General features: G+C 38.8%; 1 protein-coding gene across 2 annotated transcripts in view; it reads right to left on the minus strand.

Annotated features, from left to right (window-relative positions):
• The window catches only part of AMMECR1 (AMMECR nuclear protein 1), a 117,384-nt gene continuing 99,018 nt past the window's right edge, over window positions 1-18,366 (minus strand). Inside the window, exons 4-7 of one of the 2 annotated variants that reach the window (XM_079765206.1) lie at window positions 16,499-16,589; window positions 15,013-15,109; window positions 6,042-10,511; window positions 1-5,863 (exon numbers count right to left, since the gene is read on the minus strand). In XM_079765206.1, the coding sequence (XP_079621332.1) occupies window positions 10,451-10,511; window positions 15,013-15,109; window positions 16,499-16,589 (249 nt within the window). In that variant the 3' untranslated portion in view covers window positions 1-5,863; window positions 6,042-10,450. Of the gene's footprint in view, window positions 5,864-6,041; window positions 12,671-15,012; window positions 15,110-16,498; window positions 16,590-18,366 lie in introns of both variants that reach the window. The other variant, XM_079765205.1, reaches the window with a different exon arrangement.

An 18,366-nucleotide genomic window follows, 5' to 3' on the forward strand; every position in this document is an offset into this window, starting at 1 on the left:
AATAACAGAAGGAAAACTAAAAAAAAAAATCAATATGAGGAAATTAAACAACATACTCTTAAACAACCAATTGGGTTAAAGAAAAAAGCACTAGGAAAAACTGTAACATGCTTTGAGATCAGTGAAAATGAAAATACAATATACCAAACTTATGAGATATGATGAAAATCGTGCTCAGAGTTAAATTTGTAGCTGTAAGCATCTGCATTAAAAATGAAGCTCTGAAATCAACACCCTAACTTTATGTGTTGAAGAACTAAAAAAGGAAGAGCAAACTAAACCTAAAGCCAACAGAAGGAAGGAAACAATAAAGATTAGAGCAGAGATAAATGAAATAGGGAAAAAAATAAAATCAATGAAACAAATAGTTGGTTCTTTAAAAAGATCAACAAAATATAGAAAATCTGAACAGACATATAACAAGAGTTTGAATCAGTAATCAAAAACCTCCCAACTGCCCTGGCCAGTGATGCTCAGTAATTAGAACATTGGCCCACACACCGATTCCCAGTCAAGGGCACGCACCAGGGTTGCAGGTTCAATCCCCGGCCCCAGTCAGAGTACATGTGGAAGCTACCAATCCATTTCTCTCTCACATCCATGTTTCTCTCTCTCTCTCAACACACACACACACACACACACACACACACACACACACACACACACAACTTCCCAACTAACAGGGTCCATTGGTGAACTCTTCCAAATATGTAAAGATTTAACACTAGTCCTATTCAAATTCCTCCAAAAAAAGAAGAGGAAGGGACACTTCCTAACACATTCTATAAGGCCAACATTACCTTGATACCAAAGCCAATGATATAAGAAAAAAACTACTGACCACTATCCTTTATGAGTACAGACACAAAAATCCTCAACAAAATATCAGCAAACTGAATCCAACAGCACATTAAAAGGATTATACACCATGACCAAATGGGATTTATCCCAGAAATATAAGGGTAACTCAACAAGACAATCAACTAATGCAGTACACCACATTAATAGAACACAGGAGGAAATGATCTTTTCAATAGACACAGAAAAAGCATTTGACAAACATCAACACCCTTAGCAAGCTAGGAATAGAAAGCAAGTTCCTTAATGTGATAAAGGACATATATGTAAAGTCCACAGCTAACATCATACTAATTGGTGAAAGACTGTAAGTTTTCCTCCTGAGACCAGAAACAAGAATGTCTGCTTTCACCTCTGCTATTCAACATTGTAAGTCCTAGCTAGAGCAATTAAGCAAAAGAAAGAAATCAAAGGTATCCAAATTAGGAAGAAGTAAAACTATATTTATAGATGATTTTATTGGGGGTGCCAAAAGTAGATTTATAGTTGTGAGTAAGAAAAATAGTTTATTCTTGTATTATTATTTATTATTGTATTATTTTCCATATGAACAACTATAAACCTACTTTTGCCCACACATATCTATATATAGTGAATGGTATTACCATTAAATGCACACACCAAAAACTAATACCATTGAATGCATACACACACAAAAAAACTACCAGAGCTAATAAATAAAGTTTCAGGGCATAAGATCAACAACAAAAAATTAGTTGTGTTTCTATATGCCAGTAATGGATAAAATGAAGAGAAAGTTAAGAAAACAATTCTATTTGGAATAGCATCAAAAGAATAAATTTAGCCTAGGAGTTAAAAAAAGCTTATACATTGAAAATTACAAAATATTTCTGAAAGAAATTAGACTTAAATGGAAAGGCAGCTTGTGCTCATGGGTTGTAAGACATAATATTGTTAAGATGCCAATGTGCTGCATAATGATGGGTGTTCAGTCAGTGACGAATTGCATATATATCAGTGATATACAATATAGCCTCCGTGTATAGTAGGCTACACTACCTAGATTTTTGTAAGTGCAGTCTATGATGTTTTTACAATGGTGAAATGGCCTAAAGACGGGTTTGTCAGAATGTTTCCCCATTGTTAAGTGGTGCCTAAAATTATCTACAGATTCATTGCAATCCCTATAAAAATTGCATTTTTTTTTGCAAAAATGGAAAGACAATCATCAAATTTATAAGGAATCTCAAGTATCCTTGAATAGTCTAAACAATAGTGAGAAAGAAAAGCAAAGCAGGAAGACACACTTCCAATTTCAAAACCTACTACAAGCTAGAGTAATCAAAACAAGGTGTACTGGCAGAAGGATAGACATATAGATCAATGAAATAGAATCGAAAGTCCAGAAATAAACCCAAATCTCTGTGGTGAATTGATTTTCAACCAGGGTACCAAGACCATTCAGAGGCAGAAAGAACAGTCTTTTCAACAAATGATATTAGGACAAATGAATAGCCACATTTAAAAAAAAATCAAATTGGACTCCAACCTCGTACCACACAAAAATTAACTCAAAATGGATCAACAACCTAAATATAAGGGCTAAAACTATTCAAAGAAAACATAGGGGTAAATATTTATGATCCAGAGCGTGGCAATGGATTCTCAGATTTGACACCTAAAACAAGAGCAACAAAAGAAAAAACAGATAAATTGGACTTCACAAAAACTTAAAATTTTTGTTCATTACAGGACATTATCAAGGATGTGAAAAAGGCTAACTATAGAATGGAGAAAATACTTTCAAATCATTTACCTGATACGAATTTAATATCTTGAATATATTTTAAAAATCTTACAATGCAACAACAAAAAGACAAGTAACCCAATACAAAACTTGGCGACAGACCTGAATAGACATTTTTTCCAAAAGATCAATAAACAGATAAGATTTTCAACATCACTGGTGATTAACGAAATGCAATACAAAACCCCAATGAGATTGTATTTCACACTCACTAGGATAACTATAACCAAAAAGACAGATAATAACAAGTATTGATGAGGATGTGGAGAAATTGGAAACTTCATCCATTACTGGTGGGAATGTAAAATGGTGCATGCAGGCCCTATGAAAACAATTTGATGGTTCCTTAAAAAACTAAACAGAATTACCATATGATTCAGCAATTCCATCCAAGAAAATGGAAACATATATCAACACAGACACTTAGACACGAATGTTTATGTAACATTATTCATAAGAACCAAATGTTTGAAAAAGCCCAATGTCCATCAATGGATGGATGGATAAACAAATTGTGGTATATACATGTGATGAAATATTATTCAGCCATAAAAAGGAATGAAGTAAACATGCTACAACTTGGGTGAACCTTGAAAACATGCTATGTAAAAGAAGCCAGTGGCAAAAGATCACTCATTGTATGATTCCAATTGTATGATATATCCAGATTAAGCAAATTCAGGAAGACAGAAATATTAGAGGTTACAAGGGAGGAATGGGGAGCAGCCTCTTAATGGGGATAGGGTGTTTTTAAGGAGTGATGAAAAAATTTTAAAACTAGAGAGAACTGGTGGTTGTACAACATTGTGAATACACCCAATACCACTGAATTGTATGCTTTAAAGTGGTCAATTGTATGTTATGTGAATTTCACCTCAATAAAATAAAATGTCCAAAAAAAGGAGGTGGAAAGAAAGAAATTTCTTTTTAACTTTTAAGTGCCCTGTGCACCCCGCTTGCAGAACTCACTTTGTAACCTTCTCTAGCCTAAAGGGTGTTGCCTGCCCTTTCCCAGCCAAGGGCTAACTATTAGCAATTTCTATTTGACCTGCCTCAAGGCCAGAGATTCTTCTGGAATGGTACACACCCAAGGGGCAATTATTCCCATCTACTCAGGAACAATCACATCCTGTTTGAACAACCAGATTAACACCTTGTTCCCCTTTAAAATTCCATCATTCACGAGTAAGACGGACCACATATGCTAGGCCAGATAAACAAGAACCAAGTCACCAAGGGGCATGGTTTCATATACAGAGGTCACTATGGACACCCACCACTGTCCCAGACCACAACTGTGGGAAAGAGGCCATTGCTGAGGCCTATGCCAGCAGGGTGGCAATGTGTGCATGCAGAGTTCCTGGAATTCATTTGAATGTTTGAAGTAGAGAAACTTTAGGGAAATGTTTGCATTACTCACACTGGTACTGTCCTTCAAAAAAGATGGGGGTTTCCCACACTTTTCAGTCCAACATACCCTTTGTACTCTGCCAGGATTATGTGGGAGTGGGGACTATGACTGCCCTATCCAGCTGTCTGGCCAACTCTATCTCCCATGCTGATACACACGAATCTGCTTACATATGTTGACACAGTAACCTTGGATCAATCCAGAATACCATTTAGATGGAAATGCTAGTTTGATGAAAAGGGACTATAGCAACTCATTTCAAATCTTCCTTGTGTTCAGGCAATAGTTACAACTCTCAGCAGCTTCCTGTCAGTTAAAATATGTGATTTAAACATTCTATTGTGTGCTAGATGTGTTTCCTGTTTTACAATACCAACTTTAATACTGCCTTCCTGCCCTTTCTGAGGTAGCAGGTGATTCAGAAAGTTACTCTGACTCCCCTCTTTGGATGGTATACCCCTACTATTCTTTCCTCCTCTTACCCCATGAATGGATCCCCCCATGGGATAATTTTTCAACCAATAGACATGCTATAAATTTTCTTTTCCTCAGGCCTCAAGGAAGCTTCTTAGAGCAATGTGCCTAGTATCCACCTGTGCTCTTCTCTCTCTCCTGGACACTGGAAGGGCCTGATGCCCTTTAGAGGGCAGTTTTGCAGTAAGAAACACAACTTTCAGACACCAAATACCATTCTGTATATACATAAATATGTTGCTTATACAATCACAGAATTTCTCTCCCAAACACCTTGCACATTCCCCTAGATAGGGAGCAAGACAGATACAATCTCTTCCTCAACTCACCAAGTTATGACCATGCCCAATGCAGGGTGGTTTTTGCTGCTGACATGTTGGAGGGCCAAAGAAATGCCACTTCCCAACAGGGGCAGCCACAACCCTGCTCTAATGTCACTCTGAAGTGGAAGCCATTTAGAGAAACCATGTAAATCCAGGCTGATGTTGCCTGGGCCCTAGTGTGAATGACTTTTCCCAACTAGACCTAACTTGTATGCCTCTCACAATGCTTAGCTCAGAGTAGACTGTTAATCTGTGTTACAAAAATTATACTATATTCATTCTGTAACCAAGCACAGTGCCATGCCCCTGGGGGTACAGGCACTCAATAAATATTGATGGATCATGTTGAGCCTGACATTTGTGAGGAAAAGGCCAAAATGGAAAAGATGGCTTGCCAAAGGCTCTCAAAATAACTAGGCATGTGGGGGCTCTAGCAGTGGTTTTCAGATTGTCCTGTGGGACCTGGCATTCTGTTGGAACTGATCCAAGTTTCCATAAACATTTGATTCAAAAAAGTGTGTGGTTTAAATGTATAATATCTATAAACTGTAATAAAAAATGAAAAAAAAATCTAACAGAAACACTTCATGTGTTACATTCTGAATGGCAACTGAGGACCACCAATGGGTTAGCAGCAGCCTTTGGGTTTATCTTATTTCTGTTGAAATCTCAGGAGGAATGCTTCTCTTGCCTGAACTTCTTGTAGGCCTTCTCAGGTCTCTCTCGGGAGGTTGAGTGCACCAGAATTTTGCGTACCCACTCTCATAAAACAACGTAAGTGAAATATCACCTCTTCTATGCAAATCAGGACCTTCTTGCTGTTGTACAGCCAAAACAGGATCTATATATATAAAAGCCTAAGTGACCGGCCGACCAGCCGACCAGCCGGAAGCTATGATACGCAATGACCACCAGGGAGCAGACACTCAACGCACAGGCATGGAAACATGGAACAGACTGATGACTCTCAGAGGGAACGGGGGAGGGTGGAAAGAGATTAACCAAAGATCTTATATGCATACTAGAGGCCTGGTGCACGGATTTGTGCACCAGTGGGGTCCCTCAGCCTGGCCTGTGGGAATCGGGCCGAAACCAGCTTTCTGACATCCCCCGAGGGGTCCTGGATTGCGAGAGGGTGCAGGCCAGGCCGAGGGACCCCACCAGTACAGGAATCTGTGCACCAGGCCTCTAGTACAGAAATAGAGACTATAACTGCAATTGTCATCAATTACCCCCAATTGCAAATTTTTAGTCATTAAAATAGTGTCATCATTCTCATTAACTTTATAAGTAATTGTTACATGTTTGCACTTTATAACAATGAGATACTGCATTTAATCTAATATTTTTAACATATTGAAGGGCCAGCTAAGATTTTGATTTAAAAAGCAAAGAGGTTCTTTCACCATGGAAGGAGACCAAAGGCTGAACAAATTACCAGTCCCTTGTGACTTGCCTGAGACTTTTTTAAATGGGAGCATGGGCTCAAGGATTCCAGGGCAGGCAGTGAGCACAGAGGCATGTAATGCAGCCACTGTCCAACTGCCCAGTGCGTGATCCAGACTGAGCGCATCCTACATCTAACCTCTCTCGAACTAATACGATCATCTGTCATGATGGAAGTGCATGCCCCCCACCAGCCCTCTGGTTCAGTCCATTTGTACAACTTAAGATGCAGTCAATACACTATGAACATAATATATTAAAAGTCATTTTAAACAGTTATAATTAAGTTCTTGGGAGGAGATCAGCTGGCTTTAAACAGCGCTTATGACCCAAGGCAGTTTCCTGATTTTTGAAAGATTTCTTTCAACAGGCTTGGGGTTTGGAACAGGAGATTGAACCATGGGCTACAGGATCACGGAAGGCTTTTTAATGTAGTGGACAAAGTAGTATGCCCAAGGCCTGCTTCAGTTGTATCTACCCACTAAATTATTCCTCCTGCAAGTGAAAAACCGGGGCAAACAGGTGGGAAGCCATCAGAGCTTACTTAGCCCAAACCCACACTTGCCTCAGCTCATGCAGTCAGAGATGCACAGGGTGGGAAAAGCCATTCTCTGAATGGGCTGTCATTCACTGATTCTCCTGACTGGTAGCGCTGAATCCAGGTGTGATATCCCCACAGCATACTTTTCCCCAACTCACACTGATAGCACCCTTTGGATATGGTAGTATTGTCCACCAATAGAGAGCCACCGTCTCATCCCTCACAGCCCCGCTTGTCCTCTGAAGCAGTGAGCTATTTAAAAGGTGCTAGTGGGGCATGGAATCTAAAAAGGAAATGCTTAAACTTTGAGAAGAATTTAGGTAGGTACAGTGTGATTACTGAAGTTGAAATCTGTCCAGACCATTGAGTTAACCACTAATGCTATAAAAATGAATGCTGTGGACTCATTAAATTACTTCATTCTACCTGTACCTATTAATATTGTCTAAATCATTTTTAAAATCCCATGTATCATTAAACATGAATGATGAGACTGGGTAAACCTTGAACAGATGGCAGCCTTAATGGAGCACTATTCAAACCACAATCGTACTCTAGAATCTGAGATGGCTGGTTTTAGTTACTGATTGACATAAGCACGTGTTATAAAATTCCGTGTCATCAAATTCACATGGAAAATGGGGCATTGGGGCAATGTAACAGAAAATTGCCCTGCATATATTCACTAGCAATTAATCCTGAAATATTCATGATGAAACTGAGACAGCAAATGATTTAGAAAAAGCAAAAGTATTTCAACAATGTCCTTGGTAGCCTTTCCAGATAGAGAGAAGGCAACAGCTGATAGTGGTGCCCAGCAAGAGATTCCTTTCTTGCTGCAGACTCTTCTCTGGCCCTTGAAAGTCAGGAGCACCAGTTGCCCTGCCATATTTTAACATTTTCCAAGCCCAAGTTGTGAATAGAGTTCATCTCATCCCACTCTGGAAATGGAAAAGTAACAGGTAATAAGTTTAACTCTGTGGTATGCCTATTGTGTGTATGAAAGTGTACCAGCTCTGAGTGGCCATATTTTGGGTATTTTCAGATTCTGACCTGTAGTGAGAAAATGGCAAAGCCTTGATGGCAAAAGAAAGGCTTCCCACCTCATCAGATGGTTTCACTGAATGGAACTGAACCAGCTTACAAAGGGGAAACACTGATTTGGAAGAAATTTGGAGTGGGTTTAAGCATAGCTAAGCTGTCCCAGAAATTCAATTTGGATGCTTGTCTCAGATCTGTGACCAGCATAGACCATCCAGTAAAGGCTAGACTATCTCGCCAAGCCAGGTTTCAGGACTAGGCAAGTTGAAAAGGCAAATGATATGGTAGGGAATAGCTGAAGGCAGGTGAGGTATTCCAAGTGTTAGTTTGGAAATAAATCAATGCCAGTTCCAAAGTATATTATTTCAAAGTCTTCCACTGTGAGTGCTTTAGTAAGAAGTACCTACGAGACCAATATCCAATGAGGCAGGTTAAAGAAAGAAACAACAAATGGTAACTCAGTTTTAACATTTTATTGGGTAAATGAGTTTAAAGGTAATAACAATAGTGTCAAAACTACTACAATATCTTTCCACAGCCATACCTTACAGACCCACATAAACCTTCTCATTTTATTTTGCTCTTTTATATTTTAAAGCCAAACATGTCATATAAAATGCCCATTTCCAATAGTTTCTTCAAACTACTAAGCAATTAAATGTGGAAGGAAGGACGATCTAGTTATACTTGAAGGGATTTCAGGTAATCTCTGATGTCTTACTGTAATCAAAAAGCAGATTCCTAAGAAAGAAGGAAAAGAAAAGCTACACCAGGTAGCTTTTGCTCATTACAAATCTCACCATGACATCACCAAAAACTCATTATGCTGGTGACCGATTCAAAGTGATTTCAGGGAACATATAAAACACTAAAATAACTTAGAAACTAGATCCAAATATTTCAAAAGTAATCAACTTTGATATACAAAAACAGTCAGAGGTGGTTACAAAAGTGTTTTCTCAGTGCGTCTATGTACCAGCGCAGTTACTGGGTCCAGAGCAAAATAAAAGGTTTATTTTCTTCTGAAACAGTAATAAAAAACAAGGAAAACATATCTTTGTATATAAAGGATCAATGCTGGTCTTAAGAATAATGTAATCAGAAACCCTTAAATCGAGAGGCACACAACAGGTTTCTGTTTTTAAAAAATAAAAGGAAAGTCACCAGTTTATTTAAATTGAGGAGGTTCTCACACCCCCAAATAAACTTAATTCAATTTAATATCACTAGCAAAAATCACTTAGAAACTGTACAAAAATAAAAAAAGTTAACACATTTAATCCTGCAAGGTTTTTGTAAGGACTGGAAGGCAGGCTTTTGGAGCAGCATTTGGGCATGGCTGGGGGCTTCTTTGGTTTGATCTAACACACGTAAGAGATGGAACCTATTCCAGATGACAGTTTCAAATTGCCTGCACATTTGAAGACATGAAAAGAGGCCAGTACACAAACTTCTGGTGTGCTGGGTATTGGGACTGTATGCATGGTACTGAAAATCTTACAATTCTTTAAGCGGGATGGGGGGAAAAGAACAAGCCTTGCACTTCCTCCATTAATCACACCGACCTCTTAGGGTAGGGGAGACTAGAAAGGGTAGTAGCACGTTCTTGTGCAGTCAGAAGGCCACTTAATGAGGGGGGAGAAATTGTTCTTTTAGAATCTGGTACCTGGCTGACCTTATTTAAGGACAAGAAAATCCTTCCAGAAATGGAAGCCTTTCGCTACATACCAACGTAAAATGCGTACTATTTTCCAAGAGGGAAAATACTCAGTTGCATTTGAAAATGGAAAACATAAATGGAACTAATTAACATTTAAAAGGGGGGCTATGTAAACTTTGTGTTACTCAAATGAAGTTCAAGTATTACGTCTGAGCTGTTTAAAGATCACTGAATTTATACAATATACTGGTGATGAGTGCAATTCACATTTGTGTTTCTGAACAAATAAACCACAACTGGCTAAGAACACAACCTGTGCAATTAGAATCTTTGTCAGAGTTAAGAACACATGCTACATATTTCAACATGTTCAAAGTTAATTCAAACCACATATTTAACATTTTGTAATATACGACAAAGGTGAAAGGGTCTAGCATTTGTTTCTTTGAAGCACGCCATTACAGTTTGTAGAACACCCTTTACACTACAAAGTCTTGAGACAAAACTGCACTTGTGCATTAATTTGAATACAAAAGGAGACAAAACTATCCTTTTCCCCCAAGCCATGGTGGGAAATATTGCTGACTGAGTCCTCTGAAGCCTGCAGGATGGTTATTTCTTCAGTATAACATTATTACACTGGTAAGAAAATCTGTATAACATCTGCATATATCAAGAAATTTAAAAAATCTGATATGATTTTAGAGTCCGCATGACCAGTCACGTGACCTGCTCAAGATTGATTAGCACCGTTAAATACATAAACACACACATATGTATGTATGTATATGTATACATACAAATATGTATGTAATAGATCTTTTCTTTAGAAAAAACTTCTAACCATGAGCTCAATCAGGATGAGGAGCCTGTTGAACTGATGAGATGATGGATAAGATGGATCAATATTGGTCTCTTTTGTCTCTCCTCAGTTTGTTTTATTTACTTTTTTGCAGCAGACAATATCATTCAGCTTGTGCTCAGTTTCCCTATAAGGGCAAGAAAAAGTTTCCATCAGGTAGCCACTTGTTTTTATACTGAAAGACTAATCTGCTCCAAAATGCTCCCAAGTAGAAATGAAAGGACTCAAAATCCTGTTCTAAAACCCAACAGCTAGCTGTCCGACTAAATCTCTAGGTTCAATGGAACTGGCTACCAAGATTGCATTTCAGGCCAACAATTGGCTTCTTAGTTAAGGCATCGCAACTGAAAATGGTTGTTTCAACAATGGATGCTATGGATGAAGGAATACCAACAAACTTCTAAGAACTCTCATCAAAAACTAAAATAGTTTGATTTGCCACAATGAATTTAGCCAATTATCTCACAAACTAGAAAAGGGTTTTTGAATTTCGAACTAGCAGTTGTCACTTGTCACAGCAACTATATGTATAAGCTATGCCATTTGATATTCAGTGACATCCATATTTTAAACTATATATTTTGCACCATACTTAAATTCATCACTTGATATATTGGTTTCCTGTTTGAAAAAAAATATTTACACACACACACACACACACACACACACACACACACACACACACACACATTTTCTACCATAAAAATGAAGGTAATCTTTCTCCAAAATCCTCTGTCATTTTTCTTGGGGATATACACATGGACCTCCTATTGACATTAGGGATTCTCTGTATGTATCATGGGAAGAGAAGCCTTGCAAATGATCTCAGCTCTAACAACTACATCGCATCTAAATGCCAACTCCATTTTTACAGCTGTAACATAACATCAACATAGTAAATGTGTTTCTATCGAAAGTATGTAGTGCAGAAAGAGATTCAAGCTATTCTGTAGTATTTCTAAAACTCCAGTATTGTCCCCATTACAAACATCTGAAATCATGGCATATATGAACTTTTGTTTCACTAGATTATCTTTACCATTTCTTTAAATGGTAGCTAAAATTGTCTCTGGCCAATCATGACTTATTGAAACGTAAACTTCACAAATTTAAATTAATACATAATAGACACATGTTTCTTTTTGGTTATTCGCTCAAAATAATTATTTCAGCTTAAAAAAATATTTAAGAGTAAAGAATTTGTCTAATCTGTTGTTTTACAACATAGAAACAATAAAATTTTACAAGAATATTTCTCTAAATTGCCTTTTTTCTACCCCCCTCTTAATTCCACTTAATTATATTCTTCTCAAAGGCACTAAATTCTGTATCTGCTCTCTTCCTGATATTGGCTGCTTTTCAAAACGATTCTATAGCATATTTGAAAGGTAGCTTGTACTTTCTTAAAACAGTGTTTTAGTTTGTAAGTTGGTTCTATAAAGTGATGAAGCAGTCTCTCCTATGATAACCCAATAGGCATAAATGATTTCTCATTCTGTGACAAGCCCTATCATGGACCTTCAAATGTTCTATACTAGAACTAAAGTTCACATATTTTAACCATGGGAAAAACATATACTTAAGGAGTGGAGACTCACATACTAAGCTCCATAGCAAAATTAATTTTAGACAAATTCAAGAATAATACACAAATACCTGAATTTCATATGAATTACTCCCAAACTTAGCTATGAAAAATTATCTATCTTACTGAGGAAAACTAAAGAAAAACCTAAATAAAATCCTTAAAAATTGTACAATTTCTTCCATCCATAGTCAAAAGAAAAAAAAAAGGGGGAAGAAGGAAGAGAAGCAAGAAAGAATGAAGAAGACAGGAAAGGAAAGCAAGATAGAAAGATAGAAATCTGATTGGCATAGCAAAGCAGAATTCTATATAATGTTGTAAGGAAAGAAATCCCCCAAATGATATATGCTGCAAAAAAAAAAAAAAATCAATGACCTAAAATAATAAAACAGGATCTTCTTAACAAATACCATTTTCCTACCCGTTACCATGATGATCTTAATTGACTATGTTGAAGGTTCACCATGGCAACGGAAACTATCATCATAAAATGGTACAGTAAAAGAGATAGCTAGACCAAGAAGGGGCAGGGTCTCCTGGGAAGAGGTCTGCAGAGAGGCCCAGTGACTGGTTGTGCGGCTCAGTGTCAGGAATAATGGTTGTATGGTGGAAGGGGATGCCCAATGCCATTTTGGAAATGATGATGCTGGCGATGAGCAAGGTATTCAGCATAGCTCAGGGTCATCTTTTCACTACGGTACCTGAAAGAAATTCAGGGAAGAGACAAAGTTAACATCCAAAAATAGATGACATGACAGTATCAGAGCTAGGAGGGACCTTGGAGATAATTTTACAGGTCAGGAAACAGACCCAGAGAGGAGCTGTGACTTGCCCAGTGTCACACAGCTAATAAGTAGCAAAGCTGAGATCAGAACCCAGGAATCCAGAATCTGAGTCCAGTACTCTTTCCACTCTACTACTCCTTGTTTAAATTGTTCTACAAATTGTACTGCCCTCTGATCCACAATTTGCTAACAGGAAGGAAGAGAGGAAAGGCAACCTATTACCATCATGTATGCAACTCACTCAGTTGACTAATTTTTTTTTTCTGGGATCGTCCTTGCTCCATTCCTTTCCCTCTGTCCACACATCTACTCAGATTTTACCATTAAGTAAAAACAGTAACAACAAAAAGCTTTACTTAATCCTGGTATCCCAAACCCTCTTTTCCCTCATTTCTAGCTTTTTCATTGCCACACTTCTCAGGAGCAATTAATGTGTACTTTCTCATCTCACATTACCCCTTAGCTCAATGCATCTTGGCTCCACAGAGACTGCTCTTTCAGAAGGCCACTCTTCTTCCCGCTTGACATCCCCATTATGTTACTGCTCAGCACTTCCATTTTGAAGTTCTCTTGTGCCATGGGTTCTACAAATCCACACCCCTCTGGTTCTTCCCCTGCCGCTCAGACTGTTCCTTATGGCTACTCATCCTACTCCTGTCTTATAGGATTTTTCTACATTTCTACCTTTAGTCCTTTTGACCCTATGGTCTGTCCCTGCTCAATGAACCCTATCCTCAGGTTCAACTACGTCCTCTTTACAGATGATCCCCAGTCACAATCTCTGTCCATGAGCTCTATACATGCACATTCATAACCTATTGGACATTAATATACAGATATCCCAGGAAGCACTTGAAATCCATAATCAATGCATAAATGTGACTCTCCTTTTGTGGTTCCTCTCTTGGTTGAAGGGATCATCTTGGTCCCTTTTATCTACAGTCAAGCCTTGATTTGTTCTTTCTTCCTTCTGAAAGATGACTAAGTCCTTTCATTTTTCTACAATATTTTCTTATGTGTTCCCTCCTTTCTTCCCATCTGACTGCCACAGCTCTTGTTAAGGCTCCCATTTCACTCCATTTGGATTGTTTCCAGATATTCTTAGACAATAGTAATGTCTTCTAACTACTTTTCTTGCTTCCAATTCTAATCTTACACCTTCCCAAATCCATCTTTTTAAAATCTTTCAATGGCTACCAATTGCCTATAGAATTGGGTCTAAACTTCTTAGTCTGGAACTTAAGGCTCTTTGTTCTGATCCAACCTACCTTCTTTGCCATATTTTCCTCTAATTACCACATTTTATGTATACACTGAAAGACCAGCCAAATTGGACTATTGAACATTCCTCAGAACTTGCTCTGTACTAAGCCACCTACCTGTGGTAATTCACAAAGTTCCCTTTAGTTAATTCCTTTTCTCCTCCACTCTGTCTATCAAATATTCTACCTATTTTTAAAGCCCAGCTTCAAATCTACCTCTTGTTTTAAATTTTGTTACTCCCAATCCCTCCTGGAATTCCTATTCCCCTACTTTATGATCTCACATCATCTATCACATTCTGCCTTATATTAATAATCATCTTTATACATGCCCTTCAATTAGACTATGAACTCAGAGAGAGCAGAGATAGAGGCATTTTCAAAGTTGTAACTTCTCAGAGCTAAGAAGAGGCCATTTTAGACCACAGGCATTCAATGTGGTTTTATGGAATTAAAATAAATGGAAACCACAACCCGTTTTCCTAAAATGTTGACATTTTCCTTTTAAAATAAGTATGCCTATTATTCCATGCAGAACTTTATTTAGCATTTGTGAGTCTTGCTTAATTGTATTTTTCAGCAAGCTTTCATGGGAGACTTCTATCACTGCCAAAATTCTAAGGTTAATTCAAATTTGAGGACTGTTTATCAGAATCCTGGGGTTCTGCTAAGCCATGTCAAAAGCTAGCCAACAGCTAATTCAGGTAACTTTCTTCAATAATGTAGTCTAAAGGCCCAGAGGATTTGCTTGTATAAAGCCAGAGTGATCACATAGAGCTAAAGATGGGAAGGATGGGCTCATACATTTTATAGGCTTTACTGCCAACCATAGTTCCATTGTATCCATCCTCAGTATGGCCCTGCCATTCATTTCCACTCTGTTTCAGAAAAGAGAAGCAGGTACAGTTAGAGAGACCAAAGAAATCAAAGGATTACAGGCATATGCATGCATCAAAATGTACTGGGTATCTTTGCACTAGAAAATGCCTTCTGTACCTGGTAAGTTTTATGGTTTTCCTGAATTCATTAGTAATCGGAGCTTTGTACCCTCCTTTCCTCAGTAAGGAGTCTATGGTCTGAATATGGTCCCATCCTGTGGAGAGCAGACCAGATAAAATACAGTCAAGTACATGTAAAAAGTACATTTGGTAAAATACAAAATGACTTTCTAGAGAGGTCAAGTATCACTTTCACCAAATGCCATCAACTCCTTTGGTCCTAAAACTCACACAAAAGAGCTAAGATTTCATCCTGTAGAAAAGCAGGTTCGCCACCACACACCTTAAGTTCTAGCTATCCAACATGGCTAACAACAATGGCTTCTTTATCTCACCCACATTCGAAGGCAAGGAGGCTGGCAGTAACTGCTCAAATCATGTCTCAGTAAACAAACTACAAGCATTGTATTCTCTTCTAACAGTGACATCTTTAAAAGGAAGGGGAGAGCCTAAATGTCATTGTGCCACCTCAGTAGCATTTAGGACTCCTACACTCACTCATGGCAATTATTCTTTCTAAAGGTAACTTCTATCATCAATCAAGTGTACTTGGTTGCAATATTCAAGGGCATTTTTGTTGGTTCTGACATAGAATGGTATATTAATATCTGAGGACCTCTATTTCTTATGAATGCTTTATAAAGTCAATGGAACTACAGGATTAAGGCATTTTTGAAAGAAACTTAACAAATATTCAGATAGCTGCCTTAAAGATTAACTCTCTTGTTGGAGGTTTAATTATATTAAGTTTTGCTGTTATGTTTCTCACATATTTATGAACTAAACACAGGAAAACCAAATTACAAATAGTTTCTGATGAGAAAAGAAGCTCCATAAAGGGAAGAAGGTATATTCATTTCAACTAACATGAAACTAAAATTTAGTAGTGGCTAGAAAGGACAAAATACTACAGAGTGAAAGTTACTTTGTGTTACAGTGGTGGTTCATAAAGGTTTGTGTTTTATCTGCAAAATAGAAAAATGTCTGTTGACTTGGAAATGCAGACCAAGTATATAAAACACTACTTCATGTATTCTCAATGCTCCTAACCTACAATCTTAACAGGAGCAGAATGAGTAATGACAACTACCTAAGAATAAAATGTTTGATACTGACAATGAACTGTGTGGCTGACTGTCAAACTAAAGGCTTGTTTATACCACACAAGGCTGTAGCACAATGGAATATGGGAAAATGGCTCTTAAAATTTATAGCAAACGGTTGCCTAAAATAACACCCAGCTTTTACAAATCTTTGCTTTTTTGACAGTATATGTTGGTGTGTTTTTGCTATCAAACTTCAGTGCAGGGATTCAACTTCTGTGTAATTAACCGATTTCATACAGACATTGCAGTGGCTGTGACAGAAGAGTTGTTTCTTATAATTTGACATTGATCATAACTACAAGGTCAGATATTGCATTTCAATTTGTATATTTGTTTAAATTCTTCACCAGATCATATGAAATAAAGTACAACAATGACCTTGCTCCTTTGCAACCTCCGGTAGGTAGGTGGCGGTGCGTTTTGATCCTTTTTCATTGATGAATTCTATTCTAATGCCATGTACACCCACCTGAAAGAAATTGGCAGTTTTATTAGTACAGTCTTTTTAATAGAAACAGAAAGAAAAAGTTATAGTTTTACTTTTAAGATAATGCAGTTCTTGCTTTCCCCCTTGGTTTTGGAAGGGCATATCGGTTTTCTCTTTCCAAAGTATTGACTTTGGGTTTGAAAAGCATTATGATAGTGGAGACTGAAAACATTGATCTGATGTGCCCACCATTCACTGGGCTATGCTCTTCTGTTTGCAACCAAAACAACCATTTTGGTGCTGACTCCTTTCCCAAACTGTAGTCTTAAAGAAGCTAGACAGTTATAATTCAAGTACTGACTTTGGGTTTGAAAGCCATTATAATAGCCATGAAACAGAAAACATTTACTTGTATGTGCCCAGCATGTGCCAGGCTGTGCTATTCTGTTTGGAACCAGAACAACCGTTCTGGGGCTGTGTGTAGAATAAGTCATATATAACCTTAAATTACATGTAGATAAGCAACAAAGATCAGACTGAAAAAATAAAAAACAACCAACAACCAGATCCTAATCAATCATTACATACTAGAGGCCAGGTGCACGAAATTCGTGCACGGGGGTGTGTGTCCCTCAGCCCAGCCTGCACCCTTTCCAATCTGGGACCCCTCAAGGGATGTCCGACTGCCCAGTAGGATCGGGCCTAAACGGGCAGTCAGACATCCCTCTCACAATCCAGGACTGCTGGCTCCCAACTGCTCACCTGCCTGCCTTCCTGATAGCCCCTAACCGCTTCTGCCTGCCAGCCTGATCACCCCCTAACCACTCCCCTGCCAGCCTGTTTGCCCCTAACTGCACTCCCCTGGAGGCCTGGTCACCCCTAACTACCCTTCCCAATTTTCCAGGGAATAAAAAGGTTCTCTGGAAAATCCATTTCATTTTCCCCCAGGTCTTCATCCACTCATCCATTAGAGTCTGTCAAATCTTCTGAGCAGCTTATGTTTTTTATTCAAGCCTATCTCTGTGGCTATGTCTTCTAAACATTGATAATAAAAATGAAATTTTAAAAGCTTAACAATTCCATTCTGTTCTCCCAAATGTATGGTTGCTTTAGATCAATGGTCCCCAAGTGGAGTGTGAGGTCTGCTTTTACTGAAAATGTAATCAGGGCATCTATTTATTATTAGTACTAGAGGCCCGGTGCATGAATTCATGCATGGGTGGAGTCCCTCAGCCTGGCCAGCAATTGGGCCGATCGGGGCTGGCTGGCCGGGGGAGGGACCACGGGAGGTTGGCCAGCCAGGGGGATGGACTGCGGGAGGTTGGCCGGCCGTGGGAGGTTGGCTGTGGGAGCACACTGACAGGGGGGCAGCTCCTGCATTGAACGTCTGCCCCCTGGTGGTCAGTGCACGTCATAGCAACCTCGACCGGTCATTCGATCATTCTGTTGTTAGGTAGCTTAGGCTTTTATATATATATACTAGAGGCCCGGTGCACGAAAATTGTGCACGGAGGTGGGTGTCCCTCAGCGCAGCCTGCACCCTCTCCAATCTGGGACCCCTTGAGGGATGTCTGACTGCCCGTTTAGGCCCGATTCCATGGGATCGGGCCTAAATGGGCAGTTGGACATCCCTCTCACAATCAGGACTGCTGGCTCCCAACTGCTCGCCTGCCTGCCTGCCTGATTGCCCCTAACAGCTTCTGCCTGCCAGCCTGATCACCCCCTAACCACTCCCCTGCCAGCCTGATTGATGCCTAACTGCTTCCCTGCTGCCCTGATTGCCCCCAACTGCCCTCCCCTGCTGGCCTGGTCACCCCTA

Source organism: Cnephaeus nilssonii (assembly GCF_951640355.1).
Source record: "Cnephaeus nilssonii genome assembly, chromosome: X".
NCBI classification, from domain to species: domain Eukaryota; kingdom Metazoa; phylum Chordata; class Mammalia; order Chiroptera; family Vespertilionidae; genus Cnephaeus; species Cnephaeus nilssonii.